Source organism: Apus apus, chromosome 12, assembly GCF_020740795.1.
Source record: "Apus apus isolate bApuApu2 chromosome 12, bApuApu2.pri.cur, whole genome shotgun sequence".
Lineage (NCBI taxonomy): Eukaryota > Metazoa > Chordata > Aves > Apodiformes > Apodidae > Apus > Apus apus.
In genome coordinates, this window is record NC_067293.1 from 14,722,058 (window position 1) to 14,742,258 (window position 20,201).

General features: G+C 34.5%; 1 protein-coding gene across 5 annotated transcripts in view; it reads right to left on the bottom strand.

Annotated features, from left to right (window-relative positions):
- The window catches only part of DIAPH2 (diaphanous related formin 2), a 213,838-nt gene that overhangs the window by 117,598 nt on the left and 76,039 nt on the right, over nucleotides 1-20,201 (bottom strand). For all 5 annotated transcript variants that reach the window (XM_051629988.1, XM_051629986.1, XM_051629989.1 and 2 more), the window contains 4 exons: nucleotides 18,388-18,489; nucleotides 16,994-17,088; nucleotides 11,630-11,731; nucleotides 5,456-5,695 (listed from right to left, as the gene is read on the bottom strand). In XM_051629988.1, coding sequence (XP_051485948.1) covers nucleotides 5,456-5,695; nucleotides 11,630-11,731; nucleotides 16,994-17,088; nucleotides 18,388-18,489 — 539 coding nt within the window. The remainder of the gene's footprint in view (nucleotides 1-5,455; nucleotides 5,696-11,629; nucleotides 11,732-16,993; nucleotides 17,089-18,387; nucleotides 18,490-20,201) is intronic.

Here is a 20,201-nt window from a genome sequence, read left to right on the forward strand (position 1 = left end):
ATGACAATAGGAAAGCCAAAGTAATCCTAACTGCCAGTAAAGAAACCTCAGTACGTTCAGGTTTATTTATGAAAAGCTGCATGAAAACTGCCCACAGAGGGAAGCAATGGGTAACTGCACCGTTTCACTATCCTTTGAACTGCAGAGGCAATTTTTAGTGATCTGAAATAAAGGTCATCTTGAAGGTGGTAAGACTCTGTTCCCATTAACCTTAATGTTTCAACTGCTAGAATCAGTTTATTATTTTTAAAAATAGTTCTGAACTAATAGTTAAAATACAGGGCTACAAGCAAATTTCCAAGTAAACTTTTATAGTTACGGTTAAATGCGATGGCAGAGTGCATGTGTTTATGCAAAGGAACGTCATGAACTTAAGAGAAGGTGAAAATTAATTAAGCCTAAATTTAGTTACTCCATTTTTATGCAGATATAAAGAAACAATGTATGAGTTCTTTGAAGATTCATTGGAAGTAGAGATTATGTCTTCTGTATAAAGGCAACAGACCAAATAGGGGTATGCAAGAGTTCAAGATGGGCATACTTCACTTTTTATAAAGAATCAGTATTACAAGTATACCTGTAAAGATTTTTTTAACTCCATTTTACTAAAACATTTAGTACAGTTCTTATACAGAACTAAGCTACAACATACACAACAAATGAAATTAAGGATTTAAGAAGAATACATAAATGTGTGTGTAAAATCTCCTATTTGTTTTCCCATTCTCTAAATCACTAGAAGTTCTAATTCTATAATCCTCATGACAGGCTTGCCATCGATGTTCAATTTAATACAGGCCTTTCAGCTTTAGGGATTACCCTGTTAAGAACAAATGAGTGCAGTCGAAAAACAGGCTTTTAAAAATATAAGGTATTTAGGCAATTAAGAATGCAATTTAAATCATACCGATTCGGTGATTAAGGACTAAACAATGCTCAGTAATGGTTTGCAGTTAAAAGGTTTTAATGTGTTACATACATAGAAGTTTTTCCAACTTGAAAAAAAAATATGTAGATTTAGTGGCTCAACATCTGCATGGTAAAAGAAACTGCATTTCAATTTGTCTGTGAACAAGAACTGTAGGATTTCCTGTCTTTGATCTCTCTGACATCATCAAGTGGACAAGCATTATTATTATTTTTTTTCCAAATGGACAAAATTGTTTTGCCTTCAGATTACACCAGGAACATGCTTTGTCAGCAACACTAATATCATATTTACAATAGCATGATTGCCCTTCAGCACAAAGCTACATTGTCCTTTTATAAACAAAATCTCTGGCAAAGGGCAAGTTTAAGATGCAACAACTGGTAAAAAGATATACCTTTAGCAAATTACTACAGCAGCCTCCCTGAACTTGACTTTTGCTGCCATATCAATATTTTCACAGAGCACTTAACATTTAGGCAATCATGAATGCTCTAGTGCATACATCAGAGTAGCTGCTTCTGCTTGCCAGCCTTGATACAGCACATGAATTCTAATATTGATCTCTCTTATTTGAACAAAATTAAGTTCTCTGTCTTCTGCCAAAGGTTGTTTACAAATCATTTTTTTCTTCAATAACATCATAGACTGCAATATAACATCCAGAAAGATAATCTGTTTTTAAGGATTTCCAATTACTATACAGGAATTAGCTTCTTAGCTATGACCAGACAGGTTTTAAGTCCAGTTTTCTTAGGTTTTTTTGTTACACAATAACAGATTCCTGTGTATAACATTATCAGCTCTATTTTAAAAACATTTATTTTGCAAAAACCCCCAAACATTTATCCCAATTCAATACCTGTCTTTTTTCTTTTTTTTTTTTTTTTTCAGATCACAGAACATAAGCACTACCATCTACTAAACAGACAATTAATCCTAAGATTGTTCAAGGATGACAGAAAAAAATCAATTAGCAAATCAGTTTTTACTGAAAAATTCTTCACATTAGGGTATCTCATCATTAAAACAACTCTGTGTATTCTGCTCATAGAAATGTACACAGACATGAGTTCTACCTTGATGACAGCTGGCTCAAAATTTAAATCTCTCTTTTATGGACCCAAAGTCCACTGACATTAAAGATAGTTTAAATCACTTATCTAAAATAGAAAAAACCCGCAAAACCTCAAACTAAAAACTTAAACATGAAGACTTGTAAAAGTCTGATCAAATATCCACTGGTTTGATTCCCCTTATCCCAAAATGTTTTCTGTTTTTTTTTTTTTTTTCTGAGACTTAAATCCTTGTCTTTGGGCAAAACATCGACCTACAGTCAAAAAACAGCTAAAAACTTAAACAGAACTCACAGTTAGCTAGATTGATTATAAATTCTGTTCCCTAACAGGGGAAGTCTTTCCAGAACAACAATATTCAGAGGATAATATTGGTTTTTAGCTTATATCTTACATTGTCCCATCAAGTATCTCTTACAGTGAGATACAGGGGGGGGAAAAAAGTAAAAAGATTAGATAAAGAAATGACCAGCATTTTAAAACATTAAGCCAGATGGTCATGTTTGATTTAAAACTCCTACTGAAGCAGTTTTTATTTTAGGCAAGTAGTGTTTAAAACTACTAAGAAATCCTTCTACTTGTTTTAAAGCTGCTTAAAAAAAAAAAAAAAAAGTAGCAGGTTTTATGGCAAGCAAAACAAACCTTGGGACAAAGTTTGGCAAGTTATATCTGACTTCTAATCTAACAATGTACTACCTAAGGCTAGAGTGACTTGTAAATTGCAATATGCTACTGCTCGTCATGGTTCCATATACAAAAACAGGGCACAAGATATTTCACAAAAGATTAAGATAGTTATTTTTCAGCTTTATGGGTATTCTTTCAAAATGCAAAATAAAGGCCCCCAAATTCCTCTAGAAAAGCTTGGGGACTGAAATTCATGGCCTTGGGGAAGAAATGAGACATTTCAATTTTTTTTTCAAGGAAGACATCTAATAGGGGAACCATGGCTTCTCAAACTGCCACCACACACACAATCTTCCAACATTCAGCCTTCCAAATGCAGTAGCATTTAGATGGCCCACAGAGCAAAACCCTGTTAGCCACCTGGCAACAACAGACTGCCACCTTGTGCTTGCTGTTAAGATGCCACTTATTTCTCTTACTGCCTTGTTCAGCCAAGAAATATAAATTAGGGATTTTAATACGCAGCAAGATTTCAGTAAGCAGCACAACACACTCTATGCTTACACACAAAGAAGTTTTGATGTTCACAGTGAACACCAATTATTGGCCAAGTGGAAATCCTGAGACTGTTTGAATAATGTAATAAATCTGGTAAGTGGCTGGAGACAGATATTAAACCTGGTGCTCATAAAAGCTACCACCTGATATAGTTTAGTATTTTGTACTATTCCCAAAAGGTGACAAAGGCCTGTCAAGCTTCACTCTTAGTTAATAACACAAAGCCAATAAAGCCATCTTACTATTTTGGGTGGACAGTGGAAGGGCAGAAATTGAAAGCAATTAAACAAAGAAACCAAAGAAAAAATAATTTAAAGAAAAAAACAAAACATGGTGAATAATAACCATGCACTCACCTCTTATTTATAAAATTAAACATCAGTGAAGTAGAAGGTTACTTTTCTAGATACAGTGCTACAGCATAAGGTACAAAATGAAGTTAGAAAAAATAGCTATTGCAAAAGCGCATTATCATACTAATCTAATTCAGCTTAGAAAGACAACAGAAAAGCAACAAAAACCAGAGCTTTATATAGCAGAAAATACCTTTTAACTTGAATATCAATAAATTTAAATTGCAGATAATGCACGTCACTCTGTCCAGAGAAACTTACCCACATTTCCATTAGCTTAAGTGACTTCATCTGAGTTTGGAACTTATGAATGATAATTCACAGTGCTGTATCAATATGTAGAGCTATTAATGATACAATTACTTGTCAAGAATTTTGCAAGACTACCTTTTTTGTTCTACCAACTATCACTGCCTTAGTGATTATTTTATTTTTAAACATCACATTATAACAAAAAATACCTCATACCTAAATGCAGCAGCACAGTCAACATTACACAGAATGTTAAAGTACTTGCTCTAAAACTCAGAGGGACTGGGGAAAAAAAAAATAAAAATACATATTCCTCAGAAATATCTATCTTGAAAACAAAAGAAGAACGTTAACAAATAGATTTTGTTTCTGAGAGCAAGGATGAATAAAATAGTCAGATTTTTGTTTCCATTCTTTTAAATGGCTTTTAGGTGTAAGCACAGATAGCTATGCTTCAGCAATTATTCAGTTCAGTAGAGAACAATTTGCAGGATAAGTCAATCTACATTAGCTGGGTCAACATCTGTGGGATTTGCATTGACAGCAATTCATAAATCTATCACCTGAAGTGCAAGAACATCTTCTCAAATCTAAGCTATGCTAGAGCACCATTCATGCACAGTCATCATTTCCTCTCCCCATCCTTAACAAATAATTTTTGTACTTAAAACATTTATTTCCCTTTGGATTTCACTGCTACCAAAAAGAAAGCCCAGCACTAGATGTAAGAAAAAATTGCTTCACCTTCACCTCTCTTTAAAAAAGCTATTAAAGAATGAAAGTATTTCTCAGGTGATGGTTGCTACTTTACCAGAAGTTAGCAATATTTTTATATTAAACTACAGCAAGTACAGCCCTTGTCTACTAAAATATGTCAGATAAGACCTGCAATTATGTCAGATCAAACTTGCTGTGTATTTGAAATTCTCTTTTCTGCCAAGGTTCAACTTCCTTCAGTTAGCCAACAGATTTCCTCATGGTGTCCAAAAAAGGGACTTGAAACCTGGATCCCCCAATTAGGAAATAAATAAATAAATAATAAAATTATCTGCAAGATTTATGCTTTTTGATTTTTGTTTTGTATGTATTGACAAATGTTGTATCCCTTTATTTTCAAGATACTTTCAAAGATACTTTACAAGCTAAGATGGTCCATTTCAGATCAATGCCTTACACGTTTGGCCATATAAACAAACAATCACTGCACATTAAACTCTGACTGCTATAGATTCCAAGTTCTCATTGCATCCCACATTTTGCCACCACACCTGGAAGTAAAACCTTGGATAACAGTTTCCACCTCTAATCCCAAATACTTATTTCTGTGACACTGCTTGAGAAATGGCTGGGTAGAAGCCGTTCAGAGCTCTATGTATTATGCTATTGACAAGAATAAACTCAGATTGAAAACACAGTTCTGCTTTTATACTCTGCAGAGTCAGAACAAACAACTGCCTGAAATCACCATTGCAGTGAGAAAAACAGCTCTAGCAGGGGACCATCCTAGAAATGTTAACTCTGTATTTGTTTATCTGTCATTAAAACAAGGAGATGCAGCCAGTAAACTACACTGAGCAAATGTTTTTCTCTGTTTTGGATACTTTCTCACATGTTTTGAGTTTCATGAATCTGCACTTAAACGTTTTATAGCTTCATCTTACCTTGCAAAGAAAACTGATATTAAAACCAAGAGACTGTGCATTTCTGGAGCCAGAGTTCATGTAGTTTCCAAGGAACAGCACTAACTCTAAAAGCTTACTGAAGCTTTCGCTCTTCTTCAGCTCTTCACAAGCCAAAGTAACTGCCATAATGTCAGGTTTGATATTGTTCACGTGCTCTTCAAACATAAGCTTGAAAAGGATCCCATTGAGACGTGACCGCAACATTTTCACTGAACTCATCTACAAAATAAGAGACAAAATCAGAACATAAAAGCTTATCTACACAAAATAGCTTATCTTATGAATACAATATTGTGCAGCCAGTGAGACTATAGTTCCTGTATGCTTGCATTGCCTACCTGGGATTTCCAGGAGTCTGTACCTGCCTACAGGTATTTTTCCCCAACCATACACTTCACCTGAAAACAATTCAGTGAAGCAACATTTTGAAAATGAGAGGGTGCTTCGTGTTACCAAACTATTTAACTTGTCAGTTCCAAACTCCCTAGCAATAAATGCAGGCTGCCAAACCCCTTCCTCCCAGCAGAGGAAACACAAGCCATTTCCACCAGCTAACAAGAACTGAAGACCAACCTGAGTGTACATGTGGCAAATATTTCATCACACCTCCAGTGAAGTTACCCTTGAACTTTCATGTTTACCACTTCCCTAAAATTAAGATTCTCAGTTTTTCCTCCTTCAGAAATGGGACCAAAAAATCTCTCAAGTGTGCATGCTGGTATCAGCACACATGCAAACAGCTGCACTTCAGTCCGACTAAGCTGAAGAATTAAGTTTTCCATTTCTAGGCTCTTACTGATCTGATGCAGAGCTCTCAACTTGCTCTTGGTCCTGGCAGAGCAATTGGGGAGAGAGACAATGAATTTTTAGGGACCCTTAAAAAAGGACACAGGAATATATAAGCGAGTTTGTGACACAGGAAATCAAGCTTCACTAGTCAAATATTTAGATAAAGCCAGACCAGATTAGTACTACAGTTAATATTTTCTGCTATTGTACTGATGTGATATGTTAATTGTGATATTTACAGAAGGTATCAGTGCTACACCTAACAATGGGTATTTTTGCATTTTTATTTAAAAAGAAAACCCAACTGATTTTTGTTCAGTTACTAACTACTCTTGTAAGCAAGTCCTATAATAAATACTGTTAATTCTACCAGTATTGATAGCTACTAAAGGAGCTCAAAGGCATTCTACAGATAGACCATGATATATGACTTTTCAAGTCCATGCCATCAGAAAGCTCCCATCTATGGAACCCAAAGACACACAGATTCAGAAGGTGGATAAAGAGGCTTTGGATGAAAACCATGAAAGTAAGTTCTATATGAAAAAACACTATACCCAGAGATACTATGTTTTTCAGTTCTGATCTAATGACATTGTACTTGGTAGACAATGTACTGTCTGCTTTTACAGCTCTTTTTGTCTTTTTAAAAAATGTTGTAAAACTACTGCCCAAGATACTATTGCATTTATGTTTCAGACACTTTCCAAGAGGAAGGACAGGCCTAATTCCTTCCTGATCTGATAAAGATAGAAGGTTACAAATCCCAGCATTGTAACATGGTAAATGACAGAGATATTGAAAAGTATCTACAATAGGGATTCATTAGTTTAAATCCCCAAGACCAATGTCTTCATACTAACTACTACAGTATGTCCACGTCCTTCACATTTTGCACTAGTGATCAGCAATATTTCCTTCCAGTCAGCAGTAGACCATCATTCACATGAGACATTTAAACTTGAGAGAAAAATACGTACTGAAAATTTTTAATCTGCTTAAAAATTTTCATTTAAATGCAAGGATGATTACCTTCCAAATCTAACTTCTAATTTTAATTAGCAGAATACAGAAAGATTTCTCCCCCAACGTATTCACTATCAGTAGTGCTCCTGAAGCACTTTTTCCCCTGAAAGAAAAGCTTTGTTATGTGACAAATCACATATCTTGGCTATCAAAACAGAAATAATTTTATGTGCTTATGTCTCTGTTGCACCAATCTTCACCATGGCTCCTTGAGGAACCATGATGTTTCTACTGGTGTTATCACAGACAGCTATCTACTAGAAACAGCAGAAACAACTTCCACAGGATAGACCTGGGTGGCCTGAATAATAATGAATTCATACTAAAATGAACATAAATATGAAGGCACTCCAGATGGTCTCAAACAATTCTTATGATACGACTGGAAGGATGAAAGGGAAAGGATCATAAAAGAAGTGTTTCAGCATAACTTGCTATCTTTTTTCATACATCTCCCCTGTTACAAATTTCTCTGTGAGCCCCTATAAGCTAACATCATGCAAAGTCCTGAAATGCTTCTAATGATTCTGTACTTCAGAAATATCATACTGAAAACATCTGCCTTGAAAGGGTCTACCATCACTGAGCTGCAGAAGATGGAAATAGAAATTAATCACAATTTGCTTTAACTTTTGTAGAATAGTCTCCAATCACTGATTTTACTCAAAATGGCACAGAAAAAGATGTTAAAAGCTTTAGATCCTGAAACCAAGACTGCAACAAAACTTGTATTAGCCAAAAGAACAGTGCAACTTAAAAACTTGTGAAAAATAATCATTTACAACACTTCGGCCAATGTAAGCTTTCTTTTTTATTGCTCTGAGTGTCATGGAACACTGACCATTTATTTTGCAAGATAGTTTGGCTACCAAAAACTAGCAAGTTTTCATTTCATTCACTGATCTGCATAATATTTAGAGAATCACAGAACTGTTCTGGTTAAAATAGACCTTTAAGGTCACTGATTCCAACCATTTTAAAAGTATCTTGACAATGTCATGAGAGCTGTTTCAAGGGGGTTGTTTCCTTCGCATTTCAAACATTTGAATATATGTTGAGCTCTTTATGTATCAATAACAAATGCTATTTTATTTCCTCCTTCCACACCCTGCCCTGGTTTCTCTTTCATACACATTGCTAATTACACATGGCTCATAAACACATTGAACTTACAGTGATCTTTTGGAAAAGGTCAAATTGTTTGTAGTTCTACAAAATTAGAGTCAAAGGCATATTTAAATAGGTGCATGCAATAGGAAGCATTAGCTTCCATTAATAAAAGTTAAAGAAGCAAGAAAATGGGTATTTCTTTTCCAGCTCACTGAGAGCACTGGACTCCCTGTCATTACTTCCCCTTCTGGACTTTTGTAAGGGTCTTTGTCTGAATTCTCCATCTAATCATGTTATTTATTCAGTTCTTTATTCTTTTTATCATCATTCAGTTCTACAGCCCTATATTAAAACTAGGATCAAAGGTTATTGGAAAAAGAGGCAAAAAGCACTATTAAATCTGCCTCACTTCCTAAGGAAAAAAGCTGACAAGCCTGAAATACAAACCTGTCAACTTACTCAGGCAATTTAGGCTCTTAAATGTAATATATTAAACAGCTGCTTTTTTTCTTTCTATTAATAATCTAGAAATATAAATTCTTCCACAGTTCTAGAAATCATAATGAGGCCAAACAGGTGGCAAATAAATTAAATTAAAATGACTGAATGACTCTAAAGCAACACAGGTCAATAAATTTGTACAATTCTTCTTGGTTCATCTACCTCTCAGCAAGGACTGTCCAGGACAGCAACTCCTTGTTACACAGCAAATGGGGCCACAGATCTGCAAGTCTCTACAATGACTCAGTGCAAGTTCCCCCCTTGCACTGGCAGTGACAGTCCTGACATCCCAGCTCTCAGCAGCCAAGTCAGTCTTGCCTCACCAGCAAAAAACCCTCCCACTTTTCCAGAACACACACTAGAAACGGAATGTTTTCATCAGCTCCAGCCACTTGTTTATTAGTTGACTGAAGAGTTAACTGAAACTTGCACCACATATAATTGTGGGGTGATTTTTAAAATGTGGTAATATTCTTCTTAACTCCACTTAAAAACTCAGAGTTGGTGCTAAAGTGGGTAAAGTTTTCCTGAGTTAAAATACCACTAACACTGCAAAAAGTTTTATTTATTTTAGCCTGTCCTCTGAGTTGACAGGAAAAGGTTGGTACTCCCACTTGATAGAACAGATGAGGCTTCTGCTTTTATAATACTTTAACTGTCCAAATTTAAATTATAACTGAAATTGAAGGCAAATATCCTTACTGAAGTTGCAGCTATTCCCATGACACAAAAAATGAACTCCTAAGCACTCTTTACCTTTAAAAATCAGATAATATTCTACCTAGAATATTTAATGTTACACAACTAGTGCAGTTAATCTATTTTTCTTGCTCTCCATCAAAGCTAACTGTTCTTTGTATGAAGTTCTGTTGCCTTTTTGATCCCAGGATATAAGTTCAAGAACAGTTCCAACAACTAATCTGAATACACAATTAAATTGAACCTCTCACATAAATGAAAAATTCTAATTTTAATTTAAAAATCAACTGAACAGTAAGTTAAACAGTCCCTTCTAATAAGTTTACAATTTACAAGGTATGGTTTTTTTACAAAAAAATCTAAGCAACTATTCCAATCTTCACTAAATTTGATGGCATTATCTGATGAACGTCTTAGCAATTAGCATACCTAAATTTACCTATTAGTATGTACTATTAGTATGTATATAATAGTATGTATATACTAGAGCATGCATTTTAAAAATTACTTAACATAGCCTGTCAGCTTTTATTCCCAAACCAACTTCTAACATCGATGTTAATATTATTATTAATGCAAAACTAGAAAATTAATTCAACACACAGCAAAAAAGGAATCCATTTAAGTAGCTGAAGTTTAGTGGCACTTCCACTTTAATGAACTGTTCAATTAAGTAAAAATTGGAAACAAACCCAGCATTTTAGTAGCATTAATGTAGTTAAAGGACTCTAAGACAGAATCACTACCCATAAGGAAATGGGAGTATTTTTTTATTAAACCAGATGGTGAAGCTGAACAAACAAACAAGCTTTGTGAAACTTAGTTCCTTCATGAGGAAAACACCACCATTTGGAGGTGCTTGATTAAGCAGTTTTTTCTAATTAATGTGCCATTGAATACTTCTAAATTCTTTAACATTTTGTAGTCAGTCATTCCTCAAAAGAATGCATCAACAAAAGTGTGGTCATGACTGTATCAGTACTGTCAGAAAATAAGGACACTTCCATGACTTCTTCAATACAATTGAGTGAAAAAGCAAGGACCAAATATTTAGGTTCAGTCCAATACTAATAATAAAATCAATAAATGCGTGTTCCTCAGGTATGTAAGACAACCTATAGAGATTATACAGTTTCCCAAGTGACTTTAGCCTATAGTTGAAAAGTTTACTGGGAAAGAAAATGTCAAGAAAAGCAGGATGAAAAACTACAAGAAAGAAAAAAAAAAATCATACTACTACATAAAAAAGAAAGAGGAAAAAAGAAAAAGTACTAGACCTATATATTGGCAACTTCATTAAATGCTTCTGTTTTATCACTACATGGAGACAAAGCAAAAGATCTATTCCTTCAAAGCTGTGGTAATTGGAGGTAAGTCTTCAGTACATGAAAATAAAAACATTCAAGTGTTCTCACATACTTAAGTTTTGTAGTATCTCAGTACTTCACATGTGATGTAAATGTCATTTATACACTCCCTGGCATGTTTTGCTCACTGCCATTTAAAAAATAGGCAGAGTGTAAACAGGACAATTATTTTGACCTTCCTTCCTTCCCAAGTATCAACAGCCTGTCTTGTTGTAGGGCTGGCAATACTACTATCATTTTATCACATTGTTTTAGCAACTGTGTTTGTTATATGACAAATAGAGAACAAAGTATTCATCCTGTGCTTTCAAACAGATTTTTAATACACATGCATGTATTTATTGCTACACAAAATATAGAATATATGCATGTAAGGATATATATCCATCCATACTACGGAATCACAGAACTGTATATATGTATATATATGGCTAAGTTTCAATATATTGATATTATAATATATGAATATTACTATTATAAAAACATCATACATCTATTTACAAAGATTTTTAGATTATTACTCATCAATAAATAGATGGTAAATTTTCCCTGTGGCACAACTTGCAAAAACACTAGGCAAAATAATTTAAACCTCAAATTTTACTTTTCCATCTATTTGACAAAATAAAACTCTTCAGTTAATAAATGCACAAATACATACCACAACTCCAAATTGTTCTGGTTCAGCAAGATCATTATATTCATCCTTTAATTCAGCTAAGGCATTGAGTTCTTTCTGCTCAGGAAGATTCTTCACTAGGTTCTAAAACAAACAAGGCATTATATTAAATTTGTTATATTAAACTAGCAGAGATCTTAAAATAACATGCTTAAATACCACAACATGGAAATGCGTGAGGAAATTATGGGAAGCTTATTTACACAGCTTTAACATTATATAAACATCAAATCAAACCAGTAATTATTTAATACAGACATCAGCACCTCTGTGACAATCTCTAATTTGAAGAGTGCCTTCTCAGTATTAAGAAGATAGACAAAATTCTTGATGCTATCAGACCCTGAAGAATTACATTCCATCTACAACCTTCTTTTGCCCTCATGATTCCATCTTGCTCATTAAGTATTAATCAGGAAAGCTGGTCTGTGTAAAGCAAGACATAACTACCTAAAAAACCCTATCTTTAGACATTATGCAAAACATCTGTGCACAAATATAACAAACTCCTTGCACAAAAAGAAAAGCAACATCTCAGAATCTTATAGATCTTCTGGATGGCCAATATACTGGAACTCAGCAAAAGGTAGAACTTGCTTGAAATCTTAACCTTGTCCACAAAGAAAATTGTGTTATTTTTTATATGATTTTCACATCTCAAAATACAGATATGCTACATGTATAAAGTATTATTATTAAAGCTGAAGAAAAATTTGTTTTAGAGATACACAGTGAAAGTGCAGATTGTATTTAAATTTTGATATACATGTTAGTTGAAACAAAACAGTAACCTAATTCTTCAAGAGAAAAAAGTATACATTTACATTCAAGCAAGCAAGAGTCAATAGGCCTTGTTTGTTCAAAAAGGCTCATAAATATTAAGATCAAAAAACCCAAGTGAATTAAAACATTACTGCTGTCCAGACACAGAGAGTACCACCACAAACCACCTCTGCTCATATTAAAGACTTATGACAGGGAAAATTAAGAAACAAATAAAAGAGAAGGGACATGCACAGTGACACTATCAGAGAACCAATAATGACTGTTTAGGTCTATGTCATAAGATGACCAATATGAACAAACGTTATGAGCTTTTTAAAATCAGAAAAGCAACCAGCACTGCAGAATAACATTTTTTCCAGATATAAAATACTTAATTGGAGAAAAACTGTATTATTAGAGGTACAGGTCTTATTTTTAGAACACACCAATCTTGCCATCACTCTTGCAATATTCTTTTTTGTTAGGAGAATTTCATTACTGATCACACTGCCAGGCTTGATGAAGTAGACAATAAGGTACAACTCTCAGAAAGGCAAGAGTCTAATTTGTCAAATTTGTAAGGGATAGCTAATTAATTTTCCAACCTGAAAGAATCAAACATTTATCCATCTTAATAAGGAAAACTGAAAATTACAACAGTCTCACACAAAGCATCCCTGTTACTGAAAGATTTTTACACTTACACCAGGGAGCTACTGAGTGTTTCAGTGAGCAGAGTTCAATACACTTGACAGCAATAAGTATCAGTCTCCTGGATGCCATACAATTAAGCTATGGCTTTGGGTTTAAATATAAGCATGCCTCCTTTCCTATTAACCCAAACCCATCTCTCATAAATTCCTAATTCAAACAAATTAAGGATCTGTACAACATTCTTGCACATTTGATTGACAGGTTAATGCCGGTAAAGATCAAAGACATGAACTAATAATGTAATTTTTAAAAAACCTATTTTCATTAGGCAAGACTATTTACCAAATGCTGTCATGAGTAATTTCACAGCATTTGTCAGAAATGTATATTCCATTACACATTAATAAACTTACTGTGACACACTATTTTTTCCACCTATACAGGAATAAAAGTTTCTATGACTAAAACTGCCTTTAAAAAAAAAAAAACACACAAAAAACCAAACCAAAACAAAAAAACATGCTAGCATGCCTGATCATTTCTTTTTGCTCATCCACACCCTTTTAGGATCTAGAGCTAACACATCATCCTATTTTACCCTCTGCTTCTAAGAGGAGAAGTTTGGCTCTACTAGCTCTGCAGCCCAGTCATGTTTCTATATAGACATAGTGAGTAACTGACAATGAAGCTAAAGCATTCACTGATCACACACTCAAATCCTTGTCAGTACTTTGGGAAACAGAGTTTCATACTGTATTAATGATTATGTGGGTTTAAATAAAAATAGGGTAAATAAAACTGATTGATATAAACACAAAAAGAGGTAGAAATCTAAGGCTGTCATTAAGAGGCTGAAACTATCATTCACTCCTCAAAGTCACAATGTCAATGTCCTAAGCACAGTGTTTGACAATTCTTAAGTTCACAAGATCTTAACTCTCTCAAAGACACACTGGGAACTGAAAGTATTTTTTCCCCCCTCAAGGAAGTTACAATAGCATATAGTCTACTATGTACTCAAACTGATCAATCCAATTAATTTAAGTATTAAAATATAAGTCTGAACAGCAGCCAGAAATAAGGACTTGAGAAGCACAACTAATATATGCTCAGTTCTGTTATACCAATTTAGCTCTCACTACTTTGACTCTTAGAACAAAGCAGTTTCTACATTTGTTTTTCTTAACATGCAAGTTTTGCTAAGCATGAAAGAAAGCAAGGTTTGTTCTGTCAAATTTTTCCAATCAGTACTACTGAAAACTGTTAAACTGGCAAATGAGTTAGTAACTCTGTCTGAAAATTTGACTAAAAATAAACCAGAAAAGACTGAACATGAAATAGATGATACAGTCCATTGTCCCAAATACATTTCTAAGAATATGTTTAGAAACACAGAAGGAAGCTCTTCTGGGTTATCAGCTAAACCTCCCTGTTACTAGAAGTAACTCTGCCACACCATTCCCTTTAGAAATGGACCAATCTCTAAAGCCTCAGGTTTTTGAAGGTTACAGGCAGCCAAGTTCCTAGATAGTTGCATTCATGATGAATTCATATACATTTATTCTGGTGTTAATATTGCCTTTTACTTATGCAACTTCATTTTTCTCCCTGGTCCTTATGCACATCACTCATCTCCCTATATAGTTATAATGTAGTCATATCCCCTCTCAGCTATGTATATTGCTAATCTAATCAAGCCAATCTTTTCTAGCTTCCTTCTGTAGACTGCTTCTCCATCCCTCAATCATCTTCAGTAGTTTTTAAGTTCAGCTTCTCCATTTTCAATTCATTTTTCTCAAATGTATCAAGTATTTTAGAGAAAGTCTTAGAAGTGCATTATTCAAAAGCATAATAATTATTCCCTCCAGTGGAAAAACTTGACCTGATACACCTTGCAAACCCATTTGCCTTTTCTTATGGTGTGCTGGGTCTGGCTGGGATGAAGTTAATTTTCTTCAGGACAGCCCATAAGATGCTGCTTTGACTTGGGACAAAAACAGTGTTGCCAACACAGTGTTTCAGCTGCTACTGAGCAGTGCTTGTGCAGCTTGGTGGCTGTCTCTGTTTCTCATTCTGTAGGTAGAAAAGAGGCAATCTGTGCCCTCTGCCCCAACTACTTGTGCAGGGCAAGTGGCTGGGGCTGGGTGAGGGCTCAGCTGCTCCACAGACACCTGCACCCCTCTGGTAGCCACACTTGTCCTGGTGAGCAGAGACTCGCTATCACTTCTCAGTCATTTCCAACTGATAAGCAACCATTACAACATTAGCTTCCAGCATTTTACAATTACCATGTAAGAGCATGACCTTATACTTCATGACCTATAGATACTGCATCCTATTTCTATTAATCCAGGTCTTGAGGAATCTCTACACTTGTTGTAGAGGTAACTACCCCGATATCAAACAATTCTGCGATTGAGATATTCAAGGTGGAGGTTTCTTCCTCCCTGTTGATTTTTTCTTCTACTAATCCTCACTCAATGCTTCTCACTCAAATGATCTGATATCCCTGATCAATAAACAAACGTAGCATTTATTACTTATTTCCAAGCACTATGGATCACGTGCATAAGCTTCTTGTGAGAAGGATACTCAGTCGAATATACTATTTTTAGCCATGTAAACACATATTAGAAATGCTAATCAATTTCACATCCACATGGTGTGAAGCAGGACACCATTGTGAAACACATCAGCTTAAATCAGACTGAAAATAGCTTCCAAGCAAATGAAGGAACATCAGTTTGCCATTATTCAAGGATTTCCCAAATGAAACATAAATGAGAATTCTGGACATCAAAACACATTAGGCAGTGTAAGTCTCAGAATATGACACTAAGAAAATACAACACTAGGAAGTGCTGTTGAGCGGAGTAGTTGCAGGTGTATTAGAAAACAGCAGTCCTTCCTTTAGAGCCTCAAGAAAATAAAAAGGGCCTTGGTGACAAAAATAACTGCAGAAAAGGACAAATTTAATTTGATACATTTAATTCCATTTACACTGTACTTAATGCAGCATAGTGATTTTATTGAAAATAATTTATGTTCAAATTTGAAGTTGTGAATTATATAAGTAACTAGGAAAAGACCAGGCAACTCAGTTTAGTCCTGTATCCCTGGAATAACCATTCTTCAGGTCCAAGAAAGGAAGAAGAAATTAATTTTAAAAGCCTTGAGGGGAATGGGACAGAGGTGCAAGCAGGAGATAGAGAAGGATGGAGGGATAAAGTGAGGCCTGTTGTGTCAGATGGAATCTGAATCTGTGCATGAGTTTAAACTAAACCAATTTAACACCAATATCATTGGTTTGCTACATCTGTAGAACATTTTCGGTTTGTATGTATCTCTGTTGCACTCCCTGGAGATAATGAGGCAGTGTACACAAGAGCTCTGCTCCTACTGTGAGGAAATCAGACAGGGATAAAAAGAAGCTGCACTCTTTCTTTCTTCCAGCTGACAGATTTTAGGTTCAAAATAAGCCCAGACCAGCTGGAGACCAGGTTAGATTTACAGGTTTTGGGGTTGTAGCAGTAACCTGAAACATTCAGGGGTTATCACTAGTGACAAACAGTTGCTTCCAAAAGAAGCCTGATGAAACTTCATTACCCAGCAGCTGAAAACTGATAAATGCTTGTCTTCAAAACTGAAAATCTGGAATTTTCAGACGCTTCCTCCAGAAAGGGAAAATTCATAAAACAACAGATTCAGAAGCAGTTTTGTTAAGTGTCTTTTGAGAACAGTTTTACTGGTATGTGTGACAGTACTGAAAAGTAGAAGTGAAATGAACAAAACAGTAAGCACAATTGATACATTTGTAGCTGATATCCAGGACACTCTATGCTACTCTTATATTTGAATTCTTAACCCTTTGCAACCTTTTGACATTGAAAACAAGCTCTAAATAAAACCAGAGATATTTTCACATACCTGAATCAAGGATTCACTCAGCTTCTCTTCATCAACCTCTAAAATGATATTTTTTATTTCTTCATAAGGCAAACGGAAAGAACCCAAAAATATTGCTGAAATTCAACAACAAATAATTAGAATCAAAAAGGTAAGAAAAGATAGATCTAAAGCAGCAAACTTAATTTCTGGCAACTGAAAATTCATCTTGATCCAAATGAAGATATTCACAACTAGGAATTTTTCTATGTAAAACAAATGCTAGATGAGGCACACTATTGCCATTGGGCTAATGATGAGTTTCTAAGAGATGAAATTATGACAATACTGAACTGTTTACTCTGCCTCAATTGCTCTCTAGCAGTTACTTATTTCTAGCAATAAAATCCTGTTTTTGTGAATGGCAACATCTGCATTAGTACTTAAAAAGACTTTAGCCACTAGAAGGCTTTATTATTTTTTCCTTTCGTAACCATGTATGAATAGCTGTACTGCATTTACAATTAGCTGAATGGTATCTGCACAACATCTAGATAAAACTCCATGTCAAAAGACTAAGTGTAGCAGGACACTCCATCTCTCTATATGCCTGCCTTGGTTTCCCTCTATGATTCAATTGCTTTTGTCTCTCAGTTTTGCAGGCCCAGGCCTGGAGTGGAAAGATTCCCATGAGAAAGCAAAGGGCCTAGCAAGCCTCTTGCTGGTAACAACCTTAAGGAACTGGGCAAAGACAAAAAAATAAATAAATACCCTAACTCTACTGTTTTTTAGGGTAACAAACTAACACGAGAGACAGTGTATATTGCATACCCTTCAGAAATTAAGTTATCAAATCAATTTTAACTCTGAATGTTATACCATGTCAACAGAGCCCCATTCAGTAAACTACAAATTATTCCTAGCACAGATGGATCAGCATATCGTTTTAATAAAGTAATAAAGTAGTTAGGTATTCAACCTAAGTACTATGGCTGATTTTCCTTCACCCTTATTTTTAAAACTTGAAGATTCAAGCTATATTTTTCCATTGCTCTAACCAGGAGGAATCATGAGGAATGGCCTCTCAACCCCAAACCACAAAACCTAACAACACTGTGCTTTCTCTGAACAAGTGATTATCATTTAATCACACTTCCAGTCTGAAGCAATTAATGAAAGACTCAATTTTTTGTTACAAAACAATATAGTTCGTTAACATCTGAGTCTACACCATTTTTCCATGTTATTTTTTTTTAAGTTTTCCCAAGTTGTATAGTGGATCAAATAATATGTATTTAAAACACTTCTCAACTAATGTTCACATTAGCCAGTTTTAGGAAAAGAATATTGCACCTGTAAACAAAAAGAACACTGAAGAACAGCCATGTGTGTACATGGTAATTATATATTCAACAAATGTATTTGACATCACTTACATAAATTTTGTGCAGTTTTTCCATCCAAAATTCTTAATTCTTTGATCCTTTTCTTCGACTGAACTGTCTTCTTTTCTTCTGAATCTTCTACTGCCTTTTTAGCTGGAAAGAATGGATTTATTAATTTTGATTCATTATTACAACTGTTCCATCTTAAGCAACAAACAACAACTCAGCTAAAAAGCCACAGTAATGCATCTACTGGAATCAGCTCAAGGCAAAATCTAAGCACTGTCTCAACGTCCTGTAAAATGTACAAAGAAACACTGCAAATTTACAACTTAGGCGGAACACTAAATAAAAATGTTTATATGACATTGACCAATTTTCCTAAGCACTATCAAATTATATTTATACATTTTAACCCACTAAATTTATTATCTTCAGCTCCAGTTTATTCCAAGCACTTTTTAAAATACAGTGGTTTGGTGCTACCTCAAAGCACATGAGTGCCCTCTGTTGACACATTAACAACTCAAATAACATTTGAAGTTCTTAATTCTAAACCAAGAAGATAAATAAGATAAATCATACTACACAAAGGTAGGTCTTATTATTTATTTGTGTTGCCACTGGTAAAGAATGAAATCAATAAGAAAATAACATATATTTTAAATTGATTTATTTTTAATTAGCAAGGATTGCTAGCATTATATTCAGTACTTAAAATTACAGAGAAAGTAACATGGTATTGAAATACTTAAAATATATGCTGATTTTTTGCATAACTTAACATACTTCATTTCCTCAGAATTTCCTAAAGTATTAATTAAGTAAACCCATCAACAAGGATAGATTTTGTTTTAAATATCAGAGAACATATTTGGCACTGAAGGAATAGAAACTTAATGTGCTTAACATTAATTAAACTTAATGAACATTTTATGTCCTTCAAAAGTAACGGAAAAACTTGAAAGTCAAAATAAGAGGAAGTTTTAATCACACTATGCCTTTTCTCTCTGAGCATTTTTTTTTTTTTTTTGCTGTACTAATTTCATCAGCATGGGTTTCATAACAGGTAGCTCCTAAGAAAGTAGGCTAATTTTTAGCAAGAAGAATAACACCAAAACCTCAGTTTTAATATTTCACAAAACAGAAAAAAAAAATAAAATTCTCTTTATGCACATCACCAGTAGGAAAACATCTAGCATAAAATAATTCTATGAGGTTTATACCACTTCAATAATTAGTTTACCTTGGGCATTTTCATAACAGCATCATCTAAGCTAGTACGAGACAGTTCCTGCATCCTCAGCTACCTCTAAAAATCTAAAGCAGAAAAAGCTAAAACAGAAGACAACATGCACTGCTTGCTCTCCCCTTGCCCTGTCATTATTCTGCAAGCCTAACTATGTAATATGACCAGCTTGCTTCCTATTTGTAAAAGGACAGAGACACACATCAACTTGATAACACACAAATACTGAAAATTCCTACCAGCCCTGACCCCTTCAGTATAATGAACTGCCATTGAAAATCCTGAAGTGACACTCCAAGAAATAATCACACCCTCATGAATAATTGTTCTCAATTAAACAAGGAAATAAAACCAGATGCTCAACAAAACAAAGAAAATGCACCCCAAAAGTTAAAAATCAGTTGTCCCATGAGAAGGCAATAAACATTGAGTTCTGTTACATGAACCAAAGCTATTGAAAAGCCTAAATTTGTATTAGTTGAAACAGGTGCGGGAATTGATTCAAGAGGATGAGTGACCTATTCCAAACTTGATCTGTTTGAGAATTAAACCCTCCAGATTTCCATACATGATTCGGTCTTCAAAGTTTTGAACAACACACACCCTCACAATCCAC